Genomic DNA, 13,114 nt, shown 5'->3' on the forward strand with positions numbered 1-13,114 from the left:
TTACCTGGAGTAATTGTCATCTTGGAGGCTTATTGCCTCTACCTGCTACCCTAGGCCTAGTCCTGGAAGCTTCTAGCCTCCGTACACTCTAACCTAGACCTAGGATGCTTTCAGCCTCTGAGACTTACTGCTGAATAAGCTCACCCTTTCTTTTTTTTCTTTTTCTTTCTTTCTTTTTTTTTTTTTTCTTTTTCTTTTTCTTTTTTTTTTTTTTTTTTTGAACTCTTGCTGGCGGGTTTAACTTAGCTGTTCTGGCTCAAATTCCTCTCTTAGCTGACTTATTCAATCTGGCTTTTTTCTCACCCTCTACAATGTTTTGCTTGGCCTCAAACTAACTCCAGCAACCTGTTCTAATCTTCTGGCTCGTTCTGTCTTCACCTGTGTCCAGCTTGTTTTCAGCCTGTCTCTGTAAAACTCTCCCAGGAAAACTGACTCGGCTCTCCCTTGGTTTTTTGTGCTGCTGCCTTAAAAAGCTTTCATTTACTCTCCCTTCTCATGAGATGGGCGTATCCTATTCTGCCGAATCTTTCTCTGATTCGTCACTTTTCCTGCCACTCAATTAGACATCGCTCTCAAACACAAGTGCTACCTTCTACAAACTAACTTCGCCTTCATTGTTTGGGATTAAAGCTATGTACCATCACACCTGGACCTAAGCTTTTCTTTACCTGAAACGTGCTCTATATCAGGCTGGCCTTGGACTGAGAGATCTGCTTGCCTCTGTCTCCTGGGATTAAAGGTGCATGCCACCACTGCCCAGTGTGTCTGCATTCCAGCTGGTTCACACAGACTTAGAAGGTCTTTGGATGTGACCTCTTGCCAGAGCAGCCATGTTCTGAATTAACATTCCTCTACAATGTGGCCTCCAGGGGCCGCCTCGTGCATCACAGGAGGCTGTTGTGGGATGAGGGCGCAGAGGGCATGTCAGGTGGGCCATACAGGTTCCATGGGTGTCACCTCAAAAGTCTTCCCAGGGTAAAAGGGGGTATTTGGTGGTTGGGATCCTCGGGGCCCTCTTTTCCAGCCGATCTTCATCCCTTAACAACAGTGTCTGGAAGCAAAGTCTTTGATCCCTAGTGGAGGAGGTGGGGGAGTCCCTGATGGACATCTGACTTGACCAATGTGTTTCCTGCAGGTGCCTGAAAACAGAACAAACCAAGGGCTGGATGTTTCTAGAAGCTCTGAGGGGGAACCTCAGGAAGAGGCACACGGGCAGTCTGAGCAGCCCAGGTGTGGAACATGGTAGGGTAAGGCACAGAGGAATGGAGACAGACTCAGGCAGCATCTGGAACCTCCCAATACCCTGACACCACCACCCTCCACCCTTTCTGGACTGGGCCTAGCTGTGTACCACCTACTGGGTCTGTCTCCCGCTTGGTATCAAAGCTCTTGCCCAGTGAAGGGCTAAGGTACAGCTGGGCCATGCAGGTGTCTAGAGGTATCACCTGATCAAGATGATCTGTGGTCACATGTCATCCTTTGTGCATCATGCCCCCCCCACACCCAATCAAAGGCAGAGTCCCAGGAAACCCTGTGTATCAGTACTTGCTTCCAATGGTGGGAGACTAGCAAGGCTATACCTAAAGAGTGTGGCATGGGGCGGGTCACTGTCACTGACTGTGAGCCCTGGGACAAGACTCCTTCCCCAACGACCAGAACTTCATCATGTGCTTGCAGGAGTGAGGCCTGTCACCAGGAGAGCCCAGACATCCCCTTGGCCCAGATGGAAGCTGAGCAGGAGGCTGTTTCCCCGGGTAAGGCTCCCATCAATTTAGGACCCCCACGCCGACCCCAACCCCAACCCCCACCCAAGGGCTAGCACAAAGACCATCAAGTCATCACAGAGGCTATATCCAAAACCAGGTCTTGGACCAAAGTGAGGCTTTTCTGAAGGCTTATTGTCCTGCCCCACCCCCACCCCCTGCGCACCTGCGAGCCACTCCCTAATTCCATCAATCTGTTTTAGCAGCTCCTGCAGCCTGTGAAGAGGAGGCACAGCCGGACTGGCACCTAGCCGGCCCTCCATCCCAGCCTGCCGCCATCTTGGACCTCTGTTCCAAGTCTGTTTCTAGTAATGGCTCAGGGTCTTCAGGAGCCCCAGCCTTGTCCCTCACCCCCTCAGTGGGCTCGGCAAGCAGCCTTTCCTGTTCGTCTCTCCAAGAGTTTCAGAAAGCCACAGCCACCCTAGTCCAGCTTTCTGACAGTTGTGCATCCCTGTCCGATTTAGATGCTGAGGACACCCTGCGTGTAGATCCCAGATGGTCCAGGGAGCTTTCTGCTCATGATTCCTGGGAGGCGCCTGACCTGCCTTCTTCATTCTGGGGCCTTCACCAGGGCCTTCCTCAGCTGGAAGGGGTTCCTGGGGAGATGGGTCACGTGACCTTGCCAGGCTTGGAAGGCAGTGGGGCCAGACTCCTGAGTGGCTTCTCTGAGGAGGAAGCTGTGGCAGAAGGCTCAGAGCCAGGGGACAGCCTTCTTAGGACAGGTTGGCCAGTGTCACTCCCACAGGCTCCTCCTCCAAGGTCAGGGTCAGAGCTATCCGAGTCCTCCAGCCAAATCTGGGGAGAGGAGCCTGAGGAGAATCTTGTAGATCCCAGCCCTTGTGTTGAGCCAGCCCCAGGGAGCTCCTTGTCTAAAAGTGGTTTGTTAGGCCTGGATGGCAGTGGAGGGCCCCGTACCAATCATACCTCTCCAGACCCTGGGGGAGAACAAGAATGTTCCAGAACCGGTAGGAACCTGACTGATATATTGGACACAGGGAAAACCAGGCAGGTGTCCCCTGTGGCCACCTTCATAGTGTCCCAACCCCAGAGCCCCTCTGCCAATGACTCCACTCTGTCACTGTCTTTTCCTTCGGACGGTTCCCTCTGTAAAGGAGCAGGTCTCAGTAAAGGAAATATGCCTCCTGAGGCCTCAGCTGGCTGCCAGGAGGAACCCCAGGATGCTGATACAAGTCCATCCATGCAGAAGGACCCCCTACAAGCTTCACCTGATCCTAAGGCCACCATGACCCCGCAAGCTTCTTCTGAGGACGGGGCTCCCCTTGTCACAGAGGTAGCCAGTCCCTCGTGTGTAGGTGGCTTCTTGCCTGAAATACTGTCTCCCGTGGATGAGGAGCTGTCTTACGGCAGTGGGGACCTTCCATCCTCCATCCACAGGGACACACACCTCCCTCCACCACCTCCCACTCCCCAGGCAAAGAGTGACACCCAGGAGCCTAACCTCAGCTCAGAAGACTTCCCCTCCCCACCTGAGGAGGCCATGTTCCCAGGTGACTCACTGGACACCCTAGGAGACCATATGTCCATTACTGCCGAGGACCTGTCGTCCTTATCCGAGGCTCTAGAGGAAGCCCTTTCCCTGGGGCCCCGGGAGCCAGAGCACTGCCTGAGAACACCCGGGCAGAGTGGAAACTTGGATGACTCAAGTTCAACATCTTCCTTGAGGAACTGGGTAGTCAGTGCCCCTGAAGGGTCCCCAAGGCTGTCCACCAGATCCCCGAGTCCATCCCCAGTGGCATGTGTAGCCAGAGAGGTCTCAGACAGTCAAGGTGGACCCTGGGAAGAGGTGCCGTGTTTTGAGGGTGCAGAGCACCAGCAAGGTATAGAACACTACTTAGACAGAAGGGCAGCCACATCCTCACCCTCCTGGTCTGCACCCTCTGAAGGCCCCCTGCCAGGCCCGGTGCCTTTGGTACCCAGTGACCAGGCCGAGTCCCTCAAGCACACTAGTGAGAAAGAGAAGGAAGGCAGGAGCCATGGGCCAGCGTGCCAGCCCAAGCTCCAGGGTTTGCTGGACAGAGACCAGCTCGCTAGGAGAGACTGGGCTTTCGATCATGTCTCTGAAGGGGCCTGTGCTGATCTTCTAGGGACGGGAGATGCTGGGCCAGTGGATGTGGTGTCTACCCAGCTCAGCAGGAGGATCTTGTGTGACTCTCTGGCTGCGCTGGCAGGGCTGGTCCCCAGACACAGCCCCTAGGCATGTGCTCTGAAAAATGACAGACTATTAGACATATGACATGGCCATTCTGTGTGTGTGTATGTGTGTGTGTGTCTGTCTGTCTGTGTGCACAAGACCCTGACATGAGGGACCTGGGCTCCCCACTGTGGACTGTCATACAGAAGGTTCACACAGCAGCTGGCTGGCAGGATGCTTATCTGAAGCAGTCACTAGTCCATGGGTAAGAGTCTCTCAAACCAATTACAGGATGGCTCTGTCGGAATTTCCCTGGGCAAAGTAATTCCCTGAATTTTCCCAGTTTCCATCAGGCTCTTAAAGGGTCGGAACTTCAGTAATTGAGGCATGTGCATCAAAGGCTGTGTGGGATGGTGTCCAGGGGCTGATCAGGGAGAGCCCAGGAGGTCAGCGGCTCCAGCTAGAATGAGATAGTGTGGGAGACAGAGTAAGGGGAAAAAAGTAGTATTGGGGAAAAAGTAGTCGCCCCCCAACCCCCACCAGGGAAAAGTGCACTTAAAGACCTAGCCTTCTTGGCCTTTTTCTCAGCGTGCAAATTCCCAGTGTTCATCGTGTGTGTGTGTGTGTGTGTGTGTGTGTGTGTGTGTGTGTATGAAAGAGGGGGGGAGCGAAGTGAGTCCACTACATGTGTGCAAGTGCCCTTGGAGCCCAGAAGAGGGTGTCAGATCCCCTGGAGTTGGAGTCAGACAGTTGTGAGCCACGTGACTATGGGTGCTGGAACTGAACTCAGGTCTTCTGCAAGAGCAGGAAGCATTATTAATCACTAATCTCTCTAGCTCTTGACTTTTCTTGTTTCGTCCTTGTTTTTTGTTTTTGTTTTGAGACAGGGTTTCTTTGTAGCCCTTGCTGTCCTAGAACTCACCTGTAGACCAGGCTAGCCTCAAACTCAGAGATCCACCTGCCTCCGACCCCTAAATGCTGGGATTAAAGGCGCTTGCCACCACTGCCTGCTCTTTACTTTTAAAGTGTGTGTGTGTGTGTGTGTGTGTGTGTGTGTGTGTGTGTGTAGGTGTAGGTTAGAGGACAACTTTTGGGAGTTGGTTCTTTCCCTCTGCAGTGGGTTCTAGGGATCACACTCAGCTTGGGGGGCCTACATGACAAATGCCTTTACCAGCTGAGCCGTCTGTCTCTGGTTTTGTTTTTGTTTTCAGAGCTGAGGACTGAACCCAGGGCCTAGCACTTGCTAGGCAAGTGCTCTACTACTGAACTAAATCCCTAGCCCCTGTTTTTTGTTTTTGACATAGGTCCTAGGAATTGAATGTAGGTTCCTCATACTTCCAAGGTGAATGCTTCACCGACTGAAATGTCTCTTCAGTCCCATCTGGACCTTGCTGTGTCTACTGTTTCCAACAGATTGCTTGTGGCATTTGCTCATCCTGTGGGGATGGAGGGAAGGCAAATGGAAACTTTTTTTTTTAAAGATTTATTTATTTATACAGTCTTCTACTCCCACGTACCTCTGCACACCAGAAGAGGGCACCAGATCACATTATAGATGGTTGTGAGCCATCATATGGGTTGCTGGGAATTGAACTCAGGTCCTCTGGAAGAGCAGTCAGGGCTCTTAACCTCTGAGCCATCTCTCCAGCTCCCAAATGGTCACTCTTGACAAGCAAGACCTACGGCTTGTCCCGAGGTCTCTCCTTGTCCTGTGATTTTCACTTTCATGAGGCTTTCTGGGATATTGGGTTTTTTTTTTTAGAAACACAGTTGACCAGGGGCCAAAGAAAGCATCTTGTGCCTTGTAGGCCTGCCAGCACCAAGGCGTAGAGTGCCTCTTTTATTCCCTGGGGACAGAACGATTCCACAGTGATAATTGAAAGTGTGGGCAGGTGACACGGGTGGCTCTTGTATATTCTTTACAAGAAAACCTTCTTCCCTCAGGATGTACATGCAGGGACTTGTTGATCCAACCATGCAGGATTTCCTATGTGGAAAAAAGCCACCTGCTTAATGGTGAGAATGCGACCTGCTTGCAATGCCCAGGGCCTCATCCAGCTGGGGGCTGGGCTCACCAGGGGCCTAGGGTACAGCATCTCTAGTGGGAGTGCAATGGCGCTGGGGTGGGCTCCCATAAGCAGACCCCCAGGAGAACAGAACAATTTCGGGCATATATAAGGGTGAGGACAGGCCACTAAAGCAGTGGCTTCTGTCAGAGGCCACCGTCACATCCCTCAGTGGACTCTGGTATGATCCTGAGAGACAGCAGGCCACCTGCCGCTAGCAGCCTGGTAGCCACAATGATGTCCGAGCTGTAGTCTCTGCGTGCTGGTGCACAGGCTCTGAGAATGCTAGAAACTTCTCTGCCTTCCTAGCTCCACAGAGGCCTTGTGGGGCCCAGAGCGTCTGGGGGATGGGCTGCCTTTGGGGACTCTAGGGTCTTGTGCTAGACACCTCTGACTGGACGCCCCAAGCAAGAAGGAGTGTCCTTATGCATATTACCTGCGCAGCTTCCTGTCCCCCCTGTCTTCAATGCCCCAGGGAAGTGGCATTGTGGGTATATGTTCGTGTATGGCTGGGTTTTGCCTTATAACCCAGGTTAGCTTTGAACTCAAGTAAATCTCTCTGCCTCAGCCTCCCAAGTACTGGGAGTATAGACATGAACTGCCACACTCCCCAAAGGAAGTGGCTTTTTACACAAACGCAGAAGTCAGTCTTTTCAGAGAAAGCAGCTTTCACGTCTTTTCTTAATCATGGGATGAGGCTCACATACATGGTTGGAACTCCCAGAGATTACTTTCTGTGTCTTATATCAGCATGCGTGTGCACATGTATGTGTGGTGTGAGTATGTTTGTATATACGTGGGGGTGTGTATCTAATCATTTATCACCCATTATTGTTTAAAATTCCCTGCTTATTGATGTACATTCACTATTCTTGCTCGGTGTCATAAAGACATTGTTTCCCGAGTGCCTTGTGTACCTGGACTATATCCATCCTCTACTCTGCTCTTTCTCCCTCCCCCATTCCCTTCTTTCTCTGTTTTACTCATGTCTTATTTTAATCATTAAAAACTGTGCTATAGTTAGGTGGAAATGGTGCACACCTTTGATCTCAGCACTCGGGAGACAGAGGCAGGTGAATCTCTCTGAGTTGGAGGCTAGCCTGGTCTACAGAGCAAGTTCCAGGACAGCTAAAAAGCTATACAGAGAAACTGTCTCAGAAAACAAAACAAAAAGACAAAAGCCAACCAAACCAAACTATGCTTATGAATAATCTGTGCCAAAGACATTGGTTTATGCTCCATGGATGGGCTCGGTCACAGGGATGGTGTTTATTTCGGTGATCATGGGAAGTTGTTCACATAAAAGCAGTTGAAAACTTCACGTAGTAGCCAGGTAATATGTATGTTTTGTTTTATGTATCAGTTTTTAAAAATTAAAAAACACTTGAATAAATGACTTAAAACATTAAGAAACTATCTTCAGAAAATGTTTTTTTTTCCTCTTTGTATATACCAAGATCCCCTCTCCCAGTATTTATTTGAAGCTTCTGGCTTCTGCTACTCTAGCAATACTGGATCCTCATGGGGACTCCTCTTGGATATCCTGTTGTTGCCTGTGTCATGGAGATCCTGCAGCTTTGGTTCTACAGGACAAGATGTTGGGGGTGGGCCAACTCAAAGTCCTGGATCTGAGCCTGGGAGGCAGATGAGTTGATCAGCATGCCAGCTCTCCTGCTCCAGCACTGCTTTGGTGAGCTCTCCAGCACTGCCCTGGCTAGCTCACCAATGCTGCAGCCAGTGAGGGACAGGGTCAGCTCTCCTGTTCTCATGACTTTGGGGCTGGATCACTATGTCTTTGTCACCAAGGCCAGCTCTAGTATGCAGGGGGCTAGGTGCAGGGTCTGCTTTCTAGAATGCTGCAATTGCTGAGGGGCAGAGCCAGCTCTCCCACTGTCACATCTGAGGGGCAGGCTGCTCATTCACCTGTAGCAGGAAGTAAGGGGTAAGGACATTTCTCTCTGTGCCATGCCACCTCAAGGCAGACAAGGGGCAGGGCCAGACCTCTCATGATTACACCCTTGGGGCTGGCTCCCAGACTCCACCTCCCTTGCCATCAGAGTCAGCTCTAATGTGTGACCCAGGTAAGGGGTGGGGACAGCCCTTGCTAATGTGCTGGTCCATGGGGGCCAGGGCATGCCATCTCAGCCAAGAGCCTCAGACTATAGCCCAGACCAGGGACATCTGCATGGCCTTTGGTGGTAACACAAGCCTGGGACAGCAACACAGGCCCCAGCTGGCATAGGGCCATGGAAACAGAGATGGCCCCCAGCAGTAGCATGAGCCTAGATATCCCTATGGCCTCAAGTGGCAGTGCAGGCCACTCAGATCAGCATGTCCCCCTGGAGCAGCACATCCCTCAGACGACACTCACATGGCCTTTGGTGGTAGATTGGGCCACAGACCCCAGCTGCAGGATCACAGACCCAGACATGGCCCTTGGGAGATCACCATGGCCTCCTCATATCTCCACAGAGTACACACCCCTCGGCTTTGCTTTCTGTCCCATCTCTCCTTCTTACATCACCCATCCTATTTCATAGAAGGGGCCCCAAGAGGCTCCCGAGGCAGGAGCTTGGGTGTCTTTCTTCACACTCAGGCCATTATAGCTGGGACCTCACATTTATTTATTTATTTATTTAGACATTTATTTACTTGTACGTGTATGTGCCACAGGACAACCTGCAATCAGTCTCTTCTTTTACCACGTGGGTTTTGTGGCTCAAACTCAGGTCATCAGGCTTGGCAGCAAGCCTTCACCCACTGAGCCATCTCAACACTTCCCTTCCCCATTTTTGTTTGTTTGTTTTTTGTTTAGTTTTGTTTGCTTTGGGTTTTTTTGAGACAGGGTTTCTCTGTGTAGCCTTGGCTGTCCTGGACTCCCTATGTAGACCAGGCTGGCCTCGAACTCACAGAGATCCCCCTGCCTCTACCTTCCCAAGTGCTCCCTTTTTACTTTTTTTTTTTAAATGACATTTTTTATTGCCGTGCTTTGGTGTTTTGCCAGCATGTGTGTATGTGTGAGAGTATTGGATCCCCTAGAATAGAGTTACACACAGTTGTGAGCTGTCATGTGGTTTCTGGGAATTGAACTCATGTCCTCTGGAAGAGCAGCCAGGGCTGAGACATCTCTCTTGCCTCCTCCTCCTCCTCCTTCTTCTCCTCCTCCTCCTTCTTCTTTCTTCTTTGTCTTCTTTTGTTTTTTTGAAACAGGGTTTCTCTGTGTAGCCTTGGCTGTCCTGGACTTGATTTGTAGACCAGGCTGGCCTCGAACTCACTCTAATCCATGTGACTTCGAACTGTCAACCTTCCCTTGTCAGCCTCCCAAGCCTGCCCTACCATGCTCAGCTCTTTTGTTTGTTGTTTGTTCTTTGAGACGGGGTTTCTCTGAGTATTCCTGGCTGTCCTGGACTCACCGGGTAGACTAGGCTGGCCTCAAACTCACAGAAATCTGCCTGCCTCTGCCTCCTGAGTGCTGGGATTAAATTAAGGGCATGTTCCACAACACCCCAGCCCACTTTTTAAAACTTAAAAATTATATTTATTCTTTTGTGTGTGTGTGTGTGTGTGTGTGTGTGTGTGTGTGTGTGTGTGCCTGTTTGCCTGCATAAATGCATGTCCACCATGAGGGTTCCTTAGTGCCTAGAGAGGTCAGAAGAGGGTGTTGGATCCCTGGAACTGGAATTGCTAAGAGCTGTGAGCCAACACATGGGTGGGTGCTGGGAATCAAATCCTGGGCCTCTGCTAGATCAATAAGTACTCTTAACTTCTGAGCCATCTCTCCAGCCTCTTCTAATCAAGTTTTATTGATATAATTCACATACCATAAAGTTTTTCTTTTAAAAATGTACATATTATCTGGGAATGGTGGCACAGGCCTTTAATCCCATCGCTCGGGAAGCAGAATCAGGCTTGAGGCTAACCTGGTCTACAGAGCTAGTTCCAGGACAGCCAGGGCTACACAGAGAAACCCTGTCTCCAAAGCAAAATGTACATATTAGTGATTTTCAGAACATTCAAAAAATTGTGCCACTAGTTCTCGAATACGAAGGCCCCGTGTGGGTGTGGATCCCTGGTCAGTATCCTGCTAGCCTTAGGGACATGTAAGTCCAGGGCTGGTCCATCTAGGTCCTGGCTTCTCCTACCTGTGCTCAGATCCCCAGCTCTAAAGATCTCCTCTGGCTAGCTTATGGCATCTGGGGAACACAATTTTAACAAACAGGTGGAGGAATGAGAAAGCCCAATGGAGCCGAGTCATCAGTTTGTCTGCCTCTGCTGCTGCATGCTTTGGTGCTGCTTCCTTGCGGCCCCTGCTGTGAGGTAGGATCCCTTTCCCAGCAGCCCCTGCAGACCCGTAGTTAACCTGGCTTCCGGGTAAGCCAACTTTGATCCAATAGGCCCAGCCTACACATGGCTCTAGGGACCTGCCACCTAAGATCCTGCACCAAGTTTCTCCTAGCTGGCCCCAGAGCACGGAAGTTTGGCTCAGCCAGGGGAAAACACATTCTTCCGTGTACATAGCTTCAAGGCGCATTTCTGACCTATGGCTTTCCTATTGGCTGACCTCTGGTTTTGGAATGAATTAGTCCGTAATTTTTAAAAACTTCTTCCTCTCCCCTCCCCCCACCCTACCCCCCACCCCGCCGCCATTTCTATGTATTGATAACCCCTTTGGGCTTGTGAGGCTGAGTGACAGAAATTACACATTTTACATACACATGTTTGGTATGGCAAGAAATCTCCCTCATCAAAACTTTGCAAATTTGCCTCAAACCATGCACATGCACACACACACAGACACAGACACACACACAGACACACACACACACACACACACACACACACACTTCCCCTGCCCAGGCTAATTTCATGGGGGTTGGTGCTGAAATCTGGCACACTTGGGGTACACACACAGTACCGCCAGGATCTCCCAGACCTACCTCCCCTGGGAACAGAGCAGGTGCAGCTTTAGCCTTGAAGGGAAGCTGGTGATGAGAAACTAACCAGCTGCAGGAGCCAAGCTGTGAGATTACTCCCGTGGGCGGAGAGAACATGTATTCACCGCGAGCTGTCTGCCCAGCATCCGTGCGAGCCGAGCAGAGCACTTTGGCATTCAGACGTATTGACCCTGGTGAGGCTTCAATCCAAGGTCCCTCCCTCCAAGGTCTCGGGCTGTACCCGCCCTGCCTCTGGTCCCTCATAACTCCTCGGACCAATAAATCTTGACATGAGCCTCTGGAGAAGTTATTATTTTTCATAGAAAACAGCTATTTCTCCGTTAAACCATACTTTCGATTTTCCTGTGCTCTGTCTTTGTCAGTGCCTTCCTTTAGACAATGCTTTCAGCTTTCCACATGCCAAACTGTCACACCCAAGTCCCTCAGGTCCCATGCCCCACTCCACCATGACACCATCACAGCCACTCTCAACACACACACACACACACACACACACACACACACACACACACACACACACGACTAGGGCGTTTACAAATGGCTGAGAGCCATAAACTCCCTGGAACACAGAACAGGGGAGAGGCCTCCTGTGTGATCCTGGCTCAGGAGTCCGGCTGCTGTGGGCTGGGAGAATAGTGGACGTGTCATCAGCGAGACACAGTTGCAGCAGTAGACATAGCCCATGTAGTCCCAACACTCCAGAGGCAGAGGCAGGAGGATCGCTGTGACTTCAAGGCCAGCCTGGTCTACAAAGCAAATCCAGGACAGCCAAGGCTACACAGAGAAACTCTGTCTCAAAACACAAAAAAAAACAAAACAAAGAAACAATTCAGGATAAGCCAGATGGTAGCGGAGTCCAAGTTCATTAGGAAGAGAGCAACAAAAACTTCAGTATAGTGGTTAATAGAGAGAGGCTTGGAGAAAAAATAGGGCACAGCAGTCCTGGGTGTTGGCTTCTCAAAGGGGAGTCATAGCTACGTGGCTCAGCAACAGCCACGTAAGGATTCAGAGGCTGTTAGCGTCTTGCTCAACAGGCCTCTAAGGGATTCTTCTTCTTTTCTCTCTTTTGTCCTTGTCAAAAAGTGGAGACTGAAGGATGGTCCTGGAATCGTCTTGGATGGAATTACAGTCTGGTAAAATAAACCCTTGGGACACAAGGGGTTTATGGCACATCTCTTCTTGTAAATGGGGATCTTTGTGAGACTCCTAGAAACTTACAGGGTCAGAGTGGGAAGACTCAAGTATGGCTTGTTGGCACCTTAACATTTTTAGAAAATGTCATCCCTGTGTCAGCAAATGTTAACTGCACTGGAATTATTATATTATTTTTTGTTTGTTTGTTTTGGTTTTTGATTTTTGGTGTTTTCATTTGTTTGTTTGTTTGGCTGGTTGGTTGGTTTGGTTTGGTTTGAGACAGGGCTTCTTTGTGTAGCCCTGGCTGACCTGGAACTCTCATTGTAGACCAGGCTGACCTCGAACTCACAGAGATCCGCCTGCCTCTGCCTCCCAAGTGCTGGGATTAAAGGTGTGCGCCACCATCAGCTGGAAAGAGGCTCCAGGCAGACTTCAGAGTCCTTTCCTCACACCCCATAGGCTTCGTGTCCCTTGTTCCTTCCTCAGCCTTGTCTTCTGGGTAGAGTTAGGACCTGAAGCTCGGGCCAGGTCTTAAACACCAAACAACTTCTCTGAATTTGGCTCCCAAGCTTTGCCTTAAGCAACCCCCACACACCTCTGCCATGCCTTCAGAACACAAGCAGAGCAGGCAGCAGGCCAGATTGTCTGTAAAATGAGGCTGCACACTTGGACGCTAGGACATGTGTATACACACACACACACACACACACACACACACACACACACACACGCATGCACGCACGCACGCACACATACACACCCACGCACGTGCGAGAGTTTTCCCTCAGCTGTGTCCTTCCAGGTTACAGAAAGCCCTTTGATGATGCTAGGAGCCAAGCTATAGTCTGTGGGTACCTGGGTTCTAAGGCCCACCTCTCACTAGGATATGCTGGGACCCCATTCCCATGTCTTTAAACCCACAGCACAGGCATCCATGACCTCTCTTCATGGTGTCACTGGGGCCATTTCTGTTCTTGCCCTAGCGTGCTGGGCTCCAAGCAAACTCAGCTCTGCACTCTGCTTCCCTTCACCTCAGGAGCTTTT

The 13,114-nt window shown here is 50.6% G+C and overlaps 1 protein-coding gene across 10 annotated transcripts in view; it reads left to right on the plus strand.

Annotated features, from left to right (window-relative positions):
• Positions 1 to 7,394, plus strand: part of CCDC187 (coiled-coil domain containing 187) — a 55,683-nt gene extending 48,289 nt beyond the window's left edge. For 8 of the 10 annotated variants that reach the window (XM_084800229.1, XM_084800230.1, XM_084800225.1 and 5 more), the window contains 3 exons: positions 1,136 to 1,230; positions 1,678 to 1,754; positions 1,967 to 7,394. In XM_084800229.1, coding sequence (XP_084656355.1) covers positions 1,136 to 1,230; positions 1,678 to 1,754; positions 1,967 to 3,978 — 2,184 coding nt within the window. In that variant the 3' untranslated portion in view covers positions 3,979 to 7,394. The remainder of the gene's footprint in view (positions 1 to 1,135; positions 1,231 to 1,677; positions 1,755 to 1,966) is intronic. The other 2 variants (XM_084800222.1, XM_084800223.1) reach the window with 2 other exon arrangements.
• Positions 7,395 to 13,114: the final 5,720 nt, after the last annotated feature.

Source organism: Acomys minous, assembly GCF_964271855.1.
Source record: "Acomys minous genome assembly, chromosome: 10".
NCBI lineage: Eukaryota > Metazoa > Chordata > Mammalia > Rodentia > Muridae > Acomys > Acomys minous.